The sequence below is a fragment of the Callionymus lyra genome, chromosome 18, assembly GCF_982586985.1.
Source record: "Callionymus lyra chromosome 18, fCalLyr1.hap1.1, whole genome shotgun sequence".
Taxonomy (NCBI): Eukaryota; Metazoa; Chordata; class Actinopteri; order Syngnathiformes; family Callionymidae; genus Callionymus; species Callionymus lyra.
The window spans coordinates 6,952,184-6,970,293 of NC_141835.1; the positions used below are offsets into that span (position 1 = coordinate 6,952,184).

The 18,110-nt window shown below is 42.6% G+C and overlaps 4 protein-coding genes across 5 annotated transcripts; 3 read left to right on the forward strand and 1 right to left on the reverse strand.

The window, feature by feature from the left end:
* Window positions 1-1,334: 1,334 nt before the first annotated feature.
* Window positions 1,335-2,454, forward strand: grxcr1b (glutaredoxin and cysteine rich domain containing 1 b). Its single transcript, XM_087780295.1, has 2 exons — window positions 1,335-1,727; window positions 2,413-2,454. Exons 1-2 carry the CDS (start codon window positions 1,335-1,337, stop codon window positions 2,452-2,454), a joined length of 435 nt encoding a protein of 144 aa, XP_087636421.1.
* A 1,894-nt stretch (window positions 2,455-4,348) lies between these two features.
* On the forward strand, window positions 4,349-8,974 carry LOC148060315 (transmembrane protein 151B-like). Of its 2 annotated transcripts, XM_087779632.1 has the most exons (3): window positions 4,349-4,632; window positions 5,683-7,049; window positions 7,154-8,974. In XM_087779632.1, exons 1-3 carry the CDS (start codon window positions 4,561-4,563, stop codon window positions 7,164-7,166), a joined length of 1,452 nt encoding a protein of 483 aa, XP_087635758.1. In that variant the 5' UTR covers window positions 4,349-4,560; the 3' UTR covers window positions 7,167-8,974. The 2 variants fall into 2 exon arrangements, with proteins under 2 accessions (XP_087635758.1, XP_087635757.1); XM_087779631.1 differs by having other exon boundaries at window positions 5,683-8,974.
* A 946-nt stretch (window positions 8,975-9,920) lies between these two features.
* On the forward strand, window positions 9,921-12,614 carry mtres1 (mitochondrial transcription rescue factor 1). The gene is made up of 4 exons (XM_087780138.1): window positions 9,921-10,038; window positions 11,142-11,580; window positions 11,969-12,041; window positions 12,100-12,614. Exons 1-4 carry the CDS (start codon window positions 10,020-10,022, stop codon window positions 12,301-12,303), a joined length of 735 nt encoding a protein of 244 aa, XP_087636264.1. The 5' UTR covers window positions 9,921-10,019; the 3' UTR covers window positions 12,304-12,614.
* A 112-nt stretch (window positions 12,615-12,726) lies between these two features.
* Window positions 12,727-18,110, reverse strand: bend3 (BEN domain containing 3). The gene is made up of 4 exons (XM_087780137.1): window positions 17,958-18,110; window positions 16,347-16,392; window positions 15,258-15,403; window positions 12,727-15,188 (listed from the first exon to the last, which is right to left on the reverse strand). Exons 2-4 carry the CDS (start codon window positions 16,387-16,389, stop codon window positions 13,065-13,067), a joined length of 2,313 nt encoding a protein of 770 aa, XP_087636263.1. The 5' UTR covers window positions 16,390-16,392; window positions 17,958-18,110; the 3' UTR covers window positions 12,727-13,064.

Below are 18,110 nucleotides of genomic sequence, written 5' to 3' on the forward strand. Positions count from 1 at the left end.
GTGTCAGTCTTTTACACATATTACATATTTTTACTTTAAAATAAACGAATATGGGATTTAGAGTAAAAACTGTGCAAATAAAATAAAAAACGAATTATATTAATGAAAATAACGGACAATAAATGAGTAAAAAACAAACAAACAATGATAAAAACAATCAATTCTAAAATGAATTACCACCAAAATCAATCAATTCACAGTGCAAGTTTAGTTGTTTTTTGTACATCGTTCTATTCCTAAAAACATACAAGTATACGTGTGAAAGTTTAAAATCTAATAAATAAACCTTTATATAGGGTTCAGTAAATTAATAATAAATTATGAATAATGTTGTCTATTGTTCATAAACGGAATAATAAGATTAGTTTGATTTCGTTTTGAAAATCAGTTTTACTTCTTAAACAACCCAATTAAAATACTTTAATTGTCATCTAAAGTAGTGCATATATTTAGAAATAAATGCATGTGTTTTAAATTGTATGAATAAGAAACGATACATATAATACCTCTATATACAATAATACAGTAAATAAAATAATTTCATTTTGTACTGTTGAGTGTTTTTCCTCATAACATTCAGGGACTATAATTAGAAATATCTTGTCAATTGTATTAGCCATCCTAGGTCTGACACCATTTGTTGATTAACCCTTGTTGCTATCTTTGGGTACAAGTGAAGGGATAACAAAAACACTGTTTGTTTTCAGGTCACCGGGTCACCTTGACCCCCAGATAACAAACAGTGCACAGTAACATCATGAACTTGTAAACTTGTCAAAATAAATGAATCATCCTAAACCTGATACCATTTGTCGATGAAAGTGGCCAGTTTTTGTCGCACAAAGGCAACAGTGTAATCGTGCGACTCAGCGTCCAGGTGAGCGCACACCTGAGGTGGAAAAACCCCTGAGTTATCTATCATAATCTTAGGTTCTACAAATTGGTGGGAAGCCCTTTAACCAAAAGTGAAGCGGTTAGAGGGCGGAGCACCAATATGAAGTGGAACCCCTGAGTTATATATCATAATCTCAGGTTCTACGAATTGGTGCGAACCGCTTCGCTATTGGTTAGAGGGCGGAGCACCAATATGAAGTAGAACTCCCATGTTGGACTCGCAGCTGCTGCTCGATCATGTTTCCATCGTCGGGATCGTCTCGCAGTCGACGCAGTTTCCATGGAGGAGCGTCGTCTATAATTCATGGAGCCTGGGTGTCCGGTTCTGGTCCTGGTCACTTTCGGGTTGTTTCGACACGTTAATGGGGATGTTATTCTTGGATAATGGCGGGCGGCTCGGCCCTGAAAGATCTCTGAATGGGACCATGTGAGGCGCGTTCATGGAGAGGTCAAAGGACAAGAGGACCATGAGGTTCCGAGTGGCGTCCGCCAACAGCGGGCGAGTCTTGACCGAGGTGTTCAAGGATGACAGGGTCTCGGCGTCGGACCCGGCGGAGCCTGACCGGGTCACCTGGCGGCCCCCGGAGACGCAGGCGGCCTCGGGTCACTGCGGCGAGGCCAACCGGCACCTGAACGGTCTGGCGGCGGAGACCGCCCCGGAGGAGGGCGGCGGGGAGCCGGACCAGCTGCTGCTGTACGCCAGTGCCAAGAGAGACGTGACCTTCAGCAACAAGAGGGTCAACATCTGCAGCAAGAACGGAACCGTACGAGGCGTGAGGAACAAAGTGAGTGCCGGGCAGGTGCTCTTCAACAACCTCTCCAACATCTACTCGGTAAGACTCTGAAGAAACCCAACATGTTCAGATTATAATTCAAATTATGGTCAAATTATCTTTTTTTAGAAAATATTTTCCATCTGTATTTTCATCTTTATACTTATATATCATTTTAATTGTGGTATTTTTTGGTCTTTTCCATATAAGCTTTAACTATATTTCTATATATAAATATATATGTGTTCAATTATTTTGTTATCATTATAATAACACAATCTTCTTTATACAATAATCTGGAACAATCTTTAAAAAAAACACATAATAAAAGTAACAATTAACTGTGATAAATACATTTTATTTCAAGAGTGTATTTGAGGAAGAGACTAAATAAATAAATAATTTAAAAGTTTTATTTTCTGAATGTTTTTGAACAAAAGTCCCCTTAATAGACGTTTTTTATAACTTCTTTAATACACAATATATTTTAAAAAAAAGTCGAAATAATCTGTTTAAATATATTATATTAACAAATATATCTATATAAAAATCTAGAGATATTTCTCAACATAACAAACACCTTCATTAAACATGAATTAAACATTTTTAAATGTATTTTTGTACATGAAAAACAGGTTAAAATAAGTATTAAGTAAATTGATACAATTGATATAAAAGGGTGTGTAACACACAGCAGCTCAAGATGATCACAATAAAACACTTACTCGTCTTCCTTTTCTCCCAGGGTTCAATGCGGCAGAAGAGGAGGCCGTGGGAGAAGGAGTAGAGAAGGAGTAGAGAAGGAGTAGAGAAGGAGTAGAGAAGGAGTAGAGAAGGAGTAGAGAAGGAGTAGATCACGTCGTGCCTGATGTTTGTTCGGCTTCACCTGCCGTTAAATACTGTGTTCAATAAAGTGTAGTAACTCGTCTACACTTCAGTCCAAAGAGGAGAGAAGTTTGTCTTGAAGCAGCGAAAGAGTTTTGTATGTTTTTTTATCTACTTGACGTGACATATGGTGTGTTATTGTGTCTACATTGATCTGTATTTGTTGTGTTACTTGTTAAGTACTAACGTTGTGTATTCATGACTGTTAACCTGAAGTGTAACTTTGTTTTAAATCATTTTTATACACAAATGTTTATTAAATGAATGATAAAGTTTAAACGAAGGTCAGACTATGTTTCCGCACTTTTTTTTAACTTTGTCATGTGTTTATGCATTATTTTGTTGACTATTTAGTAACTTCTACAGGATCTGATTTAACTGTTTATTGAACAAGATTTTGAAGTTTGACTTTGGCGTGTTTTTTGTCAGGTTACCTTGTTGTCGTTATTATGTTTAGTCATTCGTAGCAATAAGATCTTTAAGGACACATTGTTTTTACATTTTTGTTGTTGTTGTGTTTGTTCATTTGAATGTGTATTTATGGTCTGGTGTTCATCTAAGTGATCATGTCTTGTGTGTGTTGTTTATATAAATGGTTAAGAAAGTAGATGTGTGTCATCATTAATATGAAACATTCGTACTTTGAATTTCCAAAATCATGAAATTGAATTTTTTTTCACTGCAAAAATGAATTTGACAAATGAAACCGAAAAAAAGATTCAGTGTAAAGACAATCTACGTAAGAATAAATTGTTAAATATTCAGTGTAAAATAATCAGTGTTAGTTGCTTCTCCTTCTCCTTCATTGAATTTTTTTTCTCAGATTTCTTTTTCTATCTTTACTTTTTTATTCCCAGTCTTTTAACCAAGCATAAAACTGCAGCTTTTCCAGTGCTTTTTACTTGTTTTTATTTGTTTTTAATGTATGTTTTTGTGTTATATTTGATGTATTTTTGTATAGTACTTTCTACCAAATGTTCTTATATTAACTTAAGTTCTTATACAGCACCTCACGTTAAGTTTTTCAAGTGAACTGATGTTGCGTTTATTATTATTATTATTATTATTATTATTATTATTATCATTATTATTATTATCATTATTATTATTATCATTATTATTATTATTATTATTATTATTTTAAATATTTATTTTCGAATTAGAATTGAATTAGAGTTTATTTGTTTTGAGTGTGTACTAGGTGTGGCTGGTTTTGAAAACCTAAATGTATAGATCCCTTTCATCAGTGACTGGGGTCCCCCGACATTGATGATTTCCTTTTCTATCTTTACACATCAGGTGTTGTCTTTACTCTTTTATTCCCAGTCTTTTAACCAAGCATAAAACTGCAGCTTTTCCAGTGCTTTTTACTTGTTGTTGTATTTGTTTTCAATGTATGTTTTTGTGTTATATTTGATGTATTTTTGTATAGTACTTTCTACCAAATTTTCTTATTTTAAGTTAACTTCTTATACAGCACCTCACGTTAAGTTTTTCAAGTGAACTGATGTTGCGTTTATTATTATTATTATTTTAAATATGTATTTTCTAATTAGAATTGAAATAGAGTTTATTTTATTTTGAGTGTGTACTATAGGTGTGGCTGGTTTTTGAAAACCTAAATCTATGATGACTGGGGGTCCCCCGACATTGATGATTTCTTGGGGGGTCTTTCCCTTTAAGCGATGGATCCACACAGCGACACCTCCTCCCCGGTGCTGCACCTGATCCTCCTCCTCCTCCTCCTGCTCCTCCTGCTCCTCCTCCTCCAGCACCATGTCCTCCTCACAACATCATCTCCATCCTCCAGCCGCTCCTCCGATCAAGTTACTGCCGCAGCTCGACGCCAGAATGCGGCTCCTGTAGACGCTTCTCCTCCGCGGGCATGACGCCTCACCTCCTCCTTCACCTCCTCCTCCTTCACCTCCCTGTGGCGTTCACGGACCGTCCGCTGTGGAGCCGTCAGTGATCATCTCGGCTCGTTCTCGTCAATAGTCCCGGAAGCATCATGTCTCCTCCAGCCTCGGCCGCCAGCGAGAGCAGCACCACCACCGTGTTCGAGGAGGAGACCAGAGAGGAGGTACCTTCTTGTCGCAGTGGGTTTTTGATGCAGAATCTGGAAGATGTGCTTTTTTTTAAGTGACGAGGATCTTCATGGTTATTGAAGGAACATCTTCCTCTGTTGTGTTTCTTAGACGCCAGACTTGTGGAAAAAAAATGTCGGTAATATCGACTTTGTGTGAAGCAAAGTCTTAATTCTTATGAATAATTAATGGTTAAATTTAATTTTTTAAAGATAAACATCAATTTCGTATTTTTCTCATACTAACCATAATAATAAATACAATCCAGACCCAGATCCATGTAAATCTACCTTGTTTTACCAGCTTAAATCCAAATATTCTAGAAGTAAATGACTCTTTTTAGAGATGATGTGTGGTGAAGAAGAGAGAAGTCATTGATGGACAACAGGTAGTCTCTCTCGAGGCCCTAAACCGGTCACTCCTGTACGTTCTTAAAAGTAGCACAAATTAAGGATTTGCCAAACCCGAGGAATCATGACAGTACTATCGCTTCACTTTCAAGGAGCCAAACTGTGGGATAAATTGGAAAAATTATACATATATATATATGTGTGTGTGTGTGTGTGTGAAGTACTGTAGCTTCTTAACCCTTAGGCAGCCACCGGGTCACCTTGACCCAGGGGCCACTCAAGGGTTAAGTTGTTAGTAAAGAGCATTTTATTGGACGTGGTCTACTGTTTGCTAGAGATGTTTATGAAAATCATGTTGGGGGGCCAAAATTCGATGTTGGTCGCCGACCAAACTGTCTCCAACCCGGGGGTTTAAAATGACGGCCATCCCTTCAACTCCTCAGTTATAGGAAGTCTTGCTTTAGTTGTTTACATTCTTAATCTCCGTTCCTTATCTCATCCTAATCACTGGCATCTTTACGGCTCAGGATATCAACTCATTTGGACCAAACCATCCAGCGGGCAACTTACAATAATTTGGTGGGCCAGAGTTTGGCCCCTGAGTTTGACACGTGTGCTAAGATGTTGGCGAACTGTATTTCCGATCACTTCCTTACTTACTTACATAAATAACCATATCTCCGTTTCTCTCTGCAGCAAAGACCATTGAAGCAATCCCTGAGCAAGTCCCTGTGCCGGGAGAACTTCTGGAAATGCCTCCTCCTGTCCGTCCTCATGTACGGCTGCATGGGGGTGATGGTCTGGTGCCACGTCACCAAGGTGACCCGCCTCACGTTCGACAGTGCCTTCAAAGGGAAATCCATGATGTACCACGACAGCCCCTGCTCCGATGGCTACATTTACATTCCCCTGGCCCTCCTGGGAATGCTCTACCTGGTCTACCTCGTGGAGTGCTGGCACTGCCACGTGAAGAACGAGCTTCAGCATAAAGTGGACGTTGAGGGCATCTACGAGAGAATCCAGAGGATGCAGGAAGCTAAACCCTGCATCTGGTGGAAAGCCATCAGCTACCATTACGTGCGGCGAACGCGTCAAGTCACCCGCTATCGCAACGGAGACGCCTACACCAGCACCCAAGTGTACCATGAACGCGTGAACACGCACGTGGCCGAAGCCGAATACGACTACGGTCACTGCGGCGTCAAGGATGTTTCCAAGCAGCTTCTGGGTCTGGAGAAGTCCGCGCTCACCAAAATGCGCTTCACCAAGTGTTTTAGCTTCGCCAACGTTGAGTCCGAGAACTCCTACCTGACGCAACGAGCGAGGTTCTTCACCGACAACGAAGGCCTTGATGATTACATGGAAGCCAGAGAAGGAATGCATCTGAAGAACATTGATCTGAAGGAGTACGTCTTAGTGCTGGCTGACCCGGAACACCAGCCCTGGTATCTGTCCCACTATGTCTTTTGGGTCGCTTCTTTCCTCACATTCTCATGGCCCCTCAGAGTCTTCACAGAGTACTGCACCGCTTACGTCCACTACCGCGTCGAGAAGCTCTTTGGGCACGACTACCTCCCCGTGACCCCCTGTGACGACCGGCCATATTGGCGGCGTATTCCCCGCGTCAATACGATCGATAGCACCGAGCTGGAGTGGCATATTCGCTCGAACCAACAGCTGGTGCCCAGCTACTCCGAGGCCGGCCTGATGGACTTGGCTCAGTGCCCCTCCAGCTTACCGGGGATTCGCCAAAACTGCGAGCGCTGCCACAGAGCCATCAGCTGCTCCTCTGTGTTCTCCCGTAGCGCCCTCAGCATCTGCACGGGCGCCAGCGCCCGCATCCCTTTCAGCAGCAGCCGTTTTTCCCTGGCGCGGCGCTACGGGTCTCAGAGAAGCTGCTTCTGGAGGAGCGGCAGCCTCGACGACCAGGAAAGCCCCAGTGAAAACACCCGCTGCCTATCGGAGCGCGTCGCCACAGACGAAGAGGAGCCTCCGGTCTACGAGGACGCCCTCTGCTACCCGGTGCTTATTGTCCACTGCAGCGAGAACTGCCACAACCACAGGTCATTCCACCGAAACGGCTCATGCGTCGAGACCTCCTTATGATTATGCAGAACACAAACAGCGTATCCGTAGCATACCAACAGTTTTTGTCTTGATGTTACAGACGGACCGACTAAATGCCTGGATGTGTGAATCACCAGAGCAATAAGCACGATCACCGAGTAACAACCAACAGGTAAACAGATACAAAGAGACTGTTACGACTCATCGCCATCACTGTATAGCAGTTACCTCAGAAGAGCCTGTGAGGGTTGAAATCCAGCCGCTGGGCTCGAGTGAAGCAACGGACCTCCACCACTCCATGATATGATTTCTCTTTTCACCATTTTGTGGCTCTTACAACGTACAATTACTAATTAGGAATATTGTTGAGAGCATTTACCTCGATGGGACAGACATCGGCGTAAGTGAGGAAGAAAATGAGAAATCCTTCAAAGTATTTGTGGCTCCAGATGGTAATTCCGGACACTTAAATCATCTGTTCTCCGTCCAATTGTCATCATTACGTGAAAATCGGATACATTTTCACAAAAATTTCTATTTGCCAACAGATAAACGCAGATGACCAAACAACCTCCTTGGGGGAGGTTATACTGAATTCAACTAAATGTGCGTGTGACAAAAGTTTTTCAATTTTGGTTTTTGTTATTCTGTGAGCTTGAGTTGAGCCAAGTTTTCAATCAGTGCCGTGTTAAAGCAGCACTACGTAAGGTTAAACATATCGTTTCTGGCGCCGCCCCACTGTCAGAACAGTGTATTGCAGCAGTTAAGACTGTTGTGAAAACGAAAAAGGTGCAAAGAAAGAAAGGTTTTCTCATCCTGGAGACTTCAAAATATACGCCACGATGGACTTATATCACAAAACTATTTACAGGATTGAAAAAGGAATGGGTTATTGAGAGCTACTTGAGTTCAATGTGACATTTATAAGTCCATATGGTTCCCATCAACCTATCAAAGGTCACTCATCCATTTCAGCACCACCACATGGTCTTCACTGGTGAGCCAAATCAGGTATCCCGGGGATCTTTTGAGTCACGTTCAGGATTCAGATCCATGCATTAGGAGAATCGAGACTTCTCTGTTTGACGGACGACTGTTTAATCTACATGGCAGCTTGTAAAAGCCAACGAAGGATGTTTACACGTCACAATTTTACGTCACAACAATCAAAAGGGTTTCGTAGCAGACTGTGGCCGAGACTGTTGAGCAACGTCCGCGGTATCTAACCTTCATATGGTGCACGACACAGTCGACAACTTTGAGTTGGTGCGAGATCATGTTTTGTACAGAAAGGTCGTGTAGAGCATATTGAGGACATTTGTTAACGTGAGGTTATTTAAGAATACAATCGTAACAATTGTAACACGCTTATATATAACGCCGTTACTTTCATCACTAAAAAAAACACAAACATGAGATTTTGACGCTTGAGATGAGTTGAGTACGAACCAATCTTGAGGCAAGAAAAACCCACAAGAGTGAGTTTGTTTCGAAAATAACCAAAAATATTCTTCAACACATTTCTTTTTTTTTAAAACGTCAAATTCAATACCAACCTGAATGTAAACTACCAGCACATTTGTAAATCCATCTTAGTAAAAGGAACATTTGTAAGCGGCGAGTGAATGAGCTTCGTGGGTGAATCGAGCGGCAGAATATGCAAGGACACCGATGCACTAAAAACACCCCGAAAATACTGTTTTGATAACATATACATATGCGACCCTCCCTGGTTTTTAACAGTATTATGCACCTGAAGTAGACACCATGAATTGTAGTGAAGATGAATGTTGATGTAAATTATTACGATTAGAAAACAACCAGATAATCTGTCTTGTATAGAGTCGAAAATGTTCTTGTCTTTATTGTTACTTGGGCTGAACCTCCGATTATGATGTTAACGGGAAAAAAATGTATCTTATGCTGGAGAAATAAATAAATAAAAAAAAGTTGCAATAAATGCAGGTTTGTATGTTTTCCACCAGGGGTCGATCTTCACCTTGTCTCTCTCATCCTCCCTTTGAAGATGATAGTGAAGCTAGTGCACGGGTGGGCATTAATATTTCCAAAGGCAGGGGTCGGCAATTCAGTTTCCTCTGGGGCCCCATGATTTACTGTGACTCTTGTGAGGGACCGTCAATCCAAAACAGATGAATGAAGAGCTAAACTATGATAGAAAACTTAAGTAAGAGTAGTAAATTAAGTAATATCAGAATAAAATAAACCTAACTATGGCAAAAACATATTTATATCAAACTTTTGTGTAAAAAAATGGTAGAAAAATAGCCTTTTTCCCTTTATTAGGTTGTTAATATGTTCTAAAATTATTTTTGAGGGCCAAGAAATGTTGACAAAAGTTACCAAAATAATCTGAAACAAAAAAACATAAAGAGAAAGTTTTATTTAGAGTTAATACAGTAATATACGCAAAATAAAATGTCTATTCTACTCTACCCTCTTGAGGGCCACATGAATACAGTCAAAGGGCCACACTATGCCCAGGTGTGTCCTAAGGGGTCACATGATGTACTAGGGCCCGTCAAGCCAAATGATAGGAGGAGCCCAAATATGATGGAAAAATCCCCAAATAAAACACGCATTAAAACATATTTAAACTACCAAAGCCAGTAGTATATTCATTAAAATAAAAAATGGATATAAAATGAACCTATTTTGAGGCTCAAAACATATTTACCAAACGGACAAAGATAAAAGGGAAAAAACGGAACTTCATTTAAAGTTAGAGTTTATTTAGAGTTAATACAAAATAATCTATGAACTAGTGGATGAGTTTAATGTGGAGAACTCGTTAAAGGGAAGAAATCAGAGAAAAAATAACTTTTTTTTGGTAAACAGCGTGTTCTCTTCCGCGCCGCTAGGTGGCAGCACGTGTCCACGGCAGCGGATGTAAAACCTCCGTCGCGACCTATACAATCGTCGTATGGCTGCGACTCGCAATAACAAACATGAGAATTTACTCAACTGGTGAGTCGCGACTTCTTGTTCGATACACTAAAAGCACCGCGATTTTAATCTTTATCAAAAATAACAGGCGCGTAAAACAAACAAGTCGATCTCGACTGTTGACAGCTAAGCTAAGGTTAGCATCTTCAAGATCAAAGTAGACATCAAAGCCGACAGTTTGGCTTTTATTTCCGTGACGGAATGTTTGTGTTTTAAGGTAAAACTCGTGCAGGTAAGACCTGCTGTAACTGTCCGTGTGTGTTGACTGTCTGCAGGTATGTGGAGCTGAAAACATGAAAAATAACTAAATATGTCGCTTAAATATTTGCAAACAAACTTAATAAGTCGAAAAAGCGAATCGAGCAAGAGTTGCCTTGAGGCTGAGACATTGTAGGGATTTAAACTGCCTTTAAAATAATATAAAACAGCCTTATTTCCCTTTTTTTTAGCCATTAAATGATAAGAAACAATCATTTTAGTCACTAGAAAATAATTTACGTGAGCTTGTCTTGAGCATTAAAGTAAAAACAAGATGCGATACAAGAGCTACGACATGATATATTGCGATACTGCAGTATTGTCCGAGTACTTGACTCTGGTGTTGCAGAATTTACAGAACACATGACTCTCGATTAAGTCCTAACTGTTTTCACTTGTTTTAAAACAAAAATATGCGCAAAAATCTGCTTTTAACGCAGCTGCAGTCGACTGTATCCTCTCGTCCTCAGTCATCACCGGGATCTCGAAATTCCTTCAGCTGCAAAGGACGTAAAGGTTGAAGTTTAATTGTGACTCTAAAATGAAATAAAACCCATAAAAGAGCTATGCTAAAAAAAAAAATAGGATTTAAACGAAACATCTTAAGACGTTTTTATTTGTTCAGGCTTTTCCTTGATTTTCTGGAACTCCTGTTGTGTTATCAGTATTATCTTGATCTTTAAAGTATATACTTTATTGAGTATTGTTTTGATTGTTTAAGCGCTTTGTGACCCTGGTCTGGAAACGCGCTATACAAATAAAAATGACTTACTTACTTGCATATGGTATATATATATAGTATCATAAAAGAAGATATTATGTAAAATCCATATTTTCTTACTCACCTCACTGTCTTGTGTCCTCAGTGGCCTCCTGGAGCTCTAAAATGACCAACCTGGTGCAGATCCTCACCACGCGGCAGTTCAAAATGACCAACCAGCATCATCTGCTGGCCGCCAGCTACGACCCGAGGCTGACCAGGTGGGATCCGGGCACCATCTGCGCCCGGCAGCTCTGGGGCTGCTCCGCTTACCCGGCGCTGGACTGCCACCGGCCGGCGCTCTGCCACAAGGACGCCGTCCACTGCCTGAGGTTCAAGAGCAGCCGGAGGAAAAAAGCGTCCAGGACGAAAGCTCAAGATTCAGACGACGAGGACGACAGCGACGACGAGAAGGAAGACGAGGACAGCGACGAGGAGGACGAGCCGGACCCGAGTTTACCGGAGGGCTACAAGGATCTGGAGAGAGTCGTGCAATCGTTTCGATTCGACCTCGTCATGAAAGCCGGTTTAGACATGGCCAGGAAGTAAGTTCCATAAACAATCTCAGCTCTTAGCAAGAGCGCTAAGCTAATGCTATTAGCGTTTATAATAATATATTATTGTGGCAAGTTTAATTGACATGTGCGCGCCAAATTCCGCCCGCCAACTTCTTCTTATTATAAGATTTAAGTAAATGTATTATTGTATTCCAGACAAATCCTTTAAAATATTTGTGGATCCGGATGGTTATCCAGAACACTTCACAATCATATGTTCTTAGTCCATCATTACATGATATTTACTTCTATAATAAATCTCTATTTGAGTTAGTTTGCCAACAGATGGATTAACACAGATACTATATATAAATATATATATATATATATATATATATTTATATACACTATAAAAAACATGGAATGTCCGTTTCAGTAAAATCGAAGACGGGCTCTACGGCGGAAAGCTGCGACTCAACGGACAGACTCTGGTGAAGAAAAGTAAAAAGGTAAGTTAAGATGGATCTTCTGATGGAACTCCGTTGTGATTCCGATGCGTTCCTGCAGGTGAAGGCCGGAGACACCCTGGACCTGATCATGTCGGAGAACAAAGAAGCCAACACGGTCCAGCTGAGGCGGGTCATCCTCAGGAAGGTGTTGTGGGAATCCTCCGAAGAAGAAAAGTACAAGGTTTCCTTGAGGAGATGGAAGGTTTTGGAGCTTCCCTCCGAAAAAGCTTTCCAGACAGAATCCCGAAGAGAGGAAGACTGAGAAATCACTGGAGGACAAAATGTCTTCCCTGAAAAGATGTATCGGCTCTACCATGAGTCTCTTGACGGATGACGGAGCAACTCGTCCTTTTTTTCGAGGAAGAATACTTTCTTCCCTTACGCCTTTATTTTGTAATAATTTGGCACAAGTGGTGATGGGAAAATTGGATGTAAAGAATCATGGCGTTCCAAGATGTGGATGTTTCAGAGCCTCGGAGAAGAGCTTAAGGTTCCGATTGATTGCTTCCCGTTCATGACAATCTCGGATCGCGTGTTGTGAATAAAAATAATACATTTCCTTTTCCTATTGTACATCCGACTCGATTTCTGAAAAGGTAGGGTAGATGCTCCTAATGACGGCGTGAAGAAGAAGAAATACCTCCTGTATCATCGGGTTCTAAAAGATGGATCCTTAAAAATGGTATTTTCATTATATAATCTTGTGCTTTTTATTAGAAACATGTTAGCATGAGCCACTGTCATGAATATTTTTTCGTCTTTATATAAACTTCTATAAGAAGGTTTAACAGAAACACATTGTTAGAACGGTGGAGGAACAATGCTACGTCAGTATCGGGAGTACAGAAATGTGCATCTCGCCTTTTTGCGTAGAAAATTGACGCCGTAAGCAACTATTAACTCAGGTTGATTATAAGGCTACGACAAGTGTTAGGTTATTTATGAACAGTTTTTCTTACCATCGCTACGATACGAACATCAACGGCTGTGGACGGCGGTGGATTATTCGAACCCTCGGAGCAGCTAAGACACGGTGCTGGACCGCTTGGCTTTCTTGAGGATGTCGCACTTCTTTCGATTGGGCCGCCTGCAGCGCTCGTCGATGCTCGGCACGCACTCGTAGTGCCACACCTCCTCCATCTTGTCCACCGGAAACACGGTTTCCACGTAGTGGCGGATCAGCCTGAGGCGGACCGGGTCCAGCTGCTTCTTGTTGCAGGCGCCCGAATGGTTGTACTGGAGCCGCAGGTTCTCCTGCGTGAACAGCTCCGGGAAGAGTCGCACCAGGAGTCGGGCGGCGAAGTTGCCGACCGAGAGACTCTGCTGGACGATCTCGCGAACCTCCACGCTGGAGAGAAGGTACCCCGCCGGGACGGGGAAGTCCGGGACGGACACGGTGAGTTCTTCTAAAGGGATCTTGCAGAAGTCTTTATTGCTCTTTTCAGGTGTGATCAGAGGAAGGTCCGGCTCTCCTCTGAAAAGCTCCGGGTTCAGCTGAGCGAGAAAGTCGGGTTCGGAATCTTCGGTGAGTTTTCGTTGCTGCGCGTTAGACTTCCTCTGCTCGGTGTCGCGTCTCCTGCACCTTTCGTCGATTTTGCCCACGAATTCCAAGATCCAGACCCTGTCGTTGCTGGCGGGAGGATAGACCAGCTGGATGTAGTGTCGGAGGAGATTCATCCGGACGGGATCCAGTTGCTTTTTCCCGAGGGAGCCGCTGCAGTTGTACAGCTTCCTCGTGTTCTCGGGGGTGAAAAGCTCCGGGAACAGAAGCACGAGGAGCCGCGACGCGAAGTTCCCGACGGACAAGCTACATTCATAGTTGCTCTTCAGCTGCTCCCTGGACAGGAGGTGTTCCTCCGGGACGGGGAACCCTGGCGACGGCATTTCGAGATCGTTGAAATCCACCGGCGGTAACAGCGGTTTCCTGGACTTGCGGTGGCATCTGTCCAGATCGAAGACTTCCGGGAGCCTGATGTTGGCGCCGTCTCCGGAGAGGCAGGTCAGATCGCAGCCGTCGTCCGCCGGGTGGTCGGCCTCGCTGCCGTTACTGTGAGGACCTTCCAGAGCGTCCTCCATGTGCTGGATGCAGACCTGAAGCCAGCTCTCCTCCGACACGTCGGGAAAGTTGGCCTCCATGTACCGCCGGATTATTTTAATCTTATCCGGGTCCAGGGTGAGCTGCCCGGCGCTGCCGCAGCCGTTCTCCGGCATCTTGCCTTCCTCGAAAACCTCGGGGAAGAGGCGGCGCAGGAGAAAAAGCACAAAGTCCTCGGGCGAGGAGAACTCGTCCAGCTCCTCCGTGGCTTGAATGTTAAGAGCCAGGCCGGACAGAGCCTGGCTGCTCTGGTGGTTGTCCAGGGACAGACGCTCCTCCTGACCCTGCTCGTCGATGAAATGATACGTCTGAGGACGCTCGGGCGAAGTGCTCTGTTTGCCGAGGAGCCTCGATCCCTCCATGTCCCTCTGCGCCCAGAAGTGATTGAAGAAGTCGTTGACCTGCCCGAGACACTCGTCCCGCCAGACGTCGTTGCTCTTGACCGAGGGGTAGCAGACCTCCACGTAGTTCCGGATCAGCTGCAGGTGAAGCGACTCCAGACTCCGGCGGCCGGCGGCGCAGGAACACTCCCTGGCCTTGAACAGCTCGGGGAACAGGTGCACCAGCAGGCGGCAGCCCAGCTCGCCGGCGTCCGTGGTCTGCTCCATCACCTGGCCCAGCTCCTCCCGCGTCAGCAGGTACTCGGGCGGAGGCCGGAACTCCGACGCCAGCTCGGCCGGTTTGATCTGCTTCTTGATCCGCACGACCTCCAGCGTCAGCAGGTCCACCTTGCTGTGCAGCTGCGTCATGCTGGAGTTCAGGGTGTTGAGGATGAAGAACATCTTCTCGATCAGCGGGTACAGGTCGGAGGGTTTGGGCGACCCCCGGTCCTCCTGCGACCCCCCGTTTTCATGAGCGTTCGTTTGGCCCGGCGGGGGGAGGACGGCGGAGAAACCCGGCGGAGCGTTCTCCTCCGAACTCGAGGCGTTTCTTTTTTCCGAGATCCGGTGCGAGATGCCGAAGAGGGGCTTGCGGTATGAAGGTCGCGACCTCTCCCTCTTCTCTTCTCCGGTGCTGAGGCACAGGGGCTCGAACTGGTGCAGCTGACTCATCTGCACAGAGGACGTGAGGACGGTGAAACATTTAAAATGGGGGAAAAAAAGAATTCAAGGAGAATCAACCTTCGCCGACACTCTGGCTCTCTTGCTCGGACAAAGCTCCGAACTCCATTTGACGGACGCTTGGTTTTGCGCTTCTGCCGCCGCCAGGAGAGATTCTGCCGCAGGTGTCGAGTCCACGTCCTCCTCCTTGACGTCTTCTGTGTGTTCTCGGGACAGAGAGAGACACATTTGTCAAGTTAAAAAACATTCTTCCCAACGACCTGAGAGACTTTTCTTGCTTCTCGATAAGCACTGAAGGTTCACCTTATTATTACTAGGGCAGAAAATTATGAAATATTGATAAGGTAAGGTAAGGTAAGGTAGAACTGTATTGATCCCTCAGGAGGCCTCCTTCGGGAAATTGTTTTTTTCCAATAGCCAGCAAAAGACAGCAAATAAATCAAAATAAAATAAGAACAAAGAGAAATAAAGAGAAAGAACAAGATGATACAATCTAAGTCTTAAGATAAAGAACATAGATCAAAGAAAAATAACAAAGAAAAAGGACACAATATCATGATACTTTTACTCCACTCCTGCCCCTGAACTCAGAATTGTAAGTAAGTAAGTAATTTTTATTTGTATACCGCTTTTCCAGACCAGGGTCACAAAGCGCTTAAACAATCAAAACAATACTCAATAAAATATATACTTTAAAGGTCAAGATAAAACTGATAACACAACAGGAGTTCCAGAAAATCAAGGAAAAGCCTGAACAACTAGAAACGTCTTAAGATGTTTCTTAAAGGAGTCAGTAGATCCATCAAGCAATACAATTACAATTTAATAGCCCGAGGCTATGAATGAATGAGTCCTTGAGTCTATTTGTTTTGCACCTGGGAAGGAGCATTCGTGCACTCAATCTGTATATATAATAATATATATAATAATAAACTATTTACTGGTTGGAAATCAGAATCGGAAGAAAAATATATCGTGAATAAAATGTCATTAGCTTAATACGTGTAAACAATCTAAGTTTATGAAACTAAAATTGTTGCATGGCCCGGATTCATCAAAGTCCAATAACTATTAGTTTGGTTTTGATCACATCTTGAAAAAACACAAGTCAAAACCACAGAATACCGTCTGCAGTGGTCAGTGTCTTACCTTTCCCGAGCATCGTTGTATCCCCATGTTCAGAAGGATTCATAGCCTGGAGGTGAGAGTCAGAACGTTACATGACTTCAACTCTATAGTCGCATGTTTCAGCTCAATAATGACATGATAATACCACACAAGTACTACGTCCTTATTGGTAACAAACGTGAAAATATTCTCACATATTCTCACTAGAATTACACCAAAAAAAAACCTGAACTGTTGGGGTTCAATCAAAGAAAATCTGATCCTGTAGACAAAACTTTTTTTTCTCAAGTAAGTAAGTAATATTTATTTATATAGCGCTTTTCCAGACCAGGGTCACAAAGCGCTTAAACAATCAAAACAATATTCAAAAAAGTATATACTTTAAAGATCAAGATAATACTGAGAACAACACAGGAGTTCCAGAAAATCAAGGAAAAGCCTGAACAAATAGAAACGTCTTAAGATGTTTCTTAAAGGAGTCTTAAAGGAGAAGTAAGAAATAATTGTTAAACCGTACATAATAAAAAATAAGTAACACTAGGTCAGGGATGTGTTTTATGAATCTGGCGATACGATACTGCTTTCATTTGTTTTGAAACCAAAATATGTCCAAACATCAGCTTTAAAAGCAGCTGGAGTCGACTGTATCCTCTTGTCCTCAGTAATCTGGGGATTTTAATCATGCTTTGCATGTGGAGGACGTAAGGACTTCTGCCATCTAGTGGCCAGTAGTTTAATTGCAACCCAATGTACACGGTGTGAATCTTTGCATTGAAATTGTAAATATTAAAAAATGTAATTATTTTATTTAACACACACTTCATTGAACTATAATATACTATCCATAGAGTTCTGTCAAATATCTGTAAACTATCAGGGAAAAGAATATTGCGATATATCGCCTCTACACTGGGTACTCCCTTCTACACTCTTTCTCTTAGCATATCGTGTTCAGTTACTTCTTTTTCTTGTTTTAGTGTATAAATATTATATATTTTTATGTAGTTATCCTATAAAAAAAGAAGGTATTCATTAGTTGGCAATACCTCACTTGTACAATACACGCTGCTTTTGATGTGTACACTGTAAATAATTGAGTGATCTTTGTTGCTGTTACTGTTCAAACGTCACCACCGTGGGAAGAATAATTCATTATCTTAATTTATATATTAAATGTAAGTAGTTTTTTTAATTTAATGGTTTAGAAAAAATAATACAAATACAAGCATTATTTTAAGAATGTTTAACAGTATTTCAAAGTAACCAGAAACGTCGCCATGACATTATTAAAAACATAAGTTATAAACCGGATGTTAATCCTAAGGACTTAATAAATAAAGTTGAATGTTTGTTTTCGCTCCTGAATATATTCCCACGGAGACCGGCTCACAACCCACGAGCACTTCCTTATCCCTCCGCGCGCGCACTCTAGTCCCACGCCAGACCCTGACGTGGAACTAAAACCCGGACTTTCCTCAGGAGTTTTAAGTAAAGTTTTAGTCTCCATTGCGTGGATATTTGATGGTGACGCGGTGTTTGCGTGGACAGCACCTCCTCCTCCTTCACCTCCTCCTCCTCCTCCTCCTCCTCCTCCACCCACTCCTGCTAGCTCCACGAAAGGTGTCAGCTCACCTCCACGAGTCCACGCGGTCCCGCGACACCTTCACCAGCGGTGTGGACATTTCCACGCAGCGTCGCCGCCGCCGAGTGTCGAAGTCTTGTTGTTGTTGTCGCGCACCATTGTTTTTCTCTCGCTCCTCGCCATTCTCGCGTGACGTGACGTGA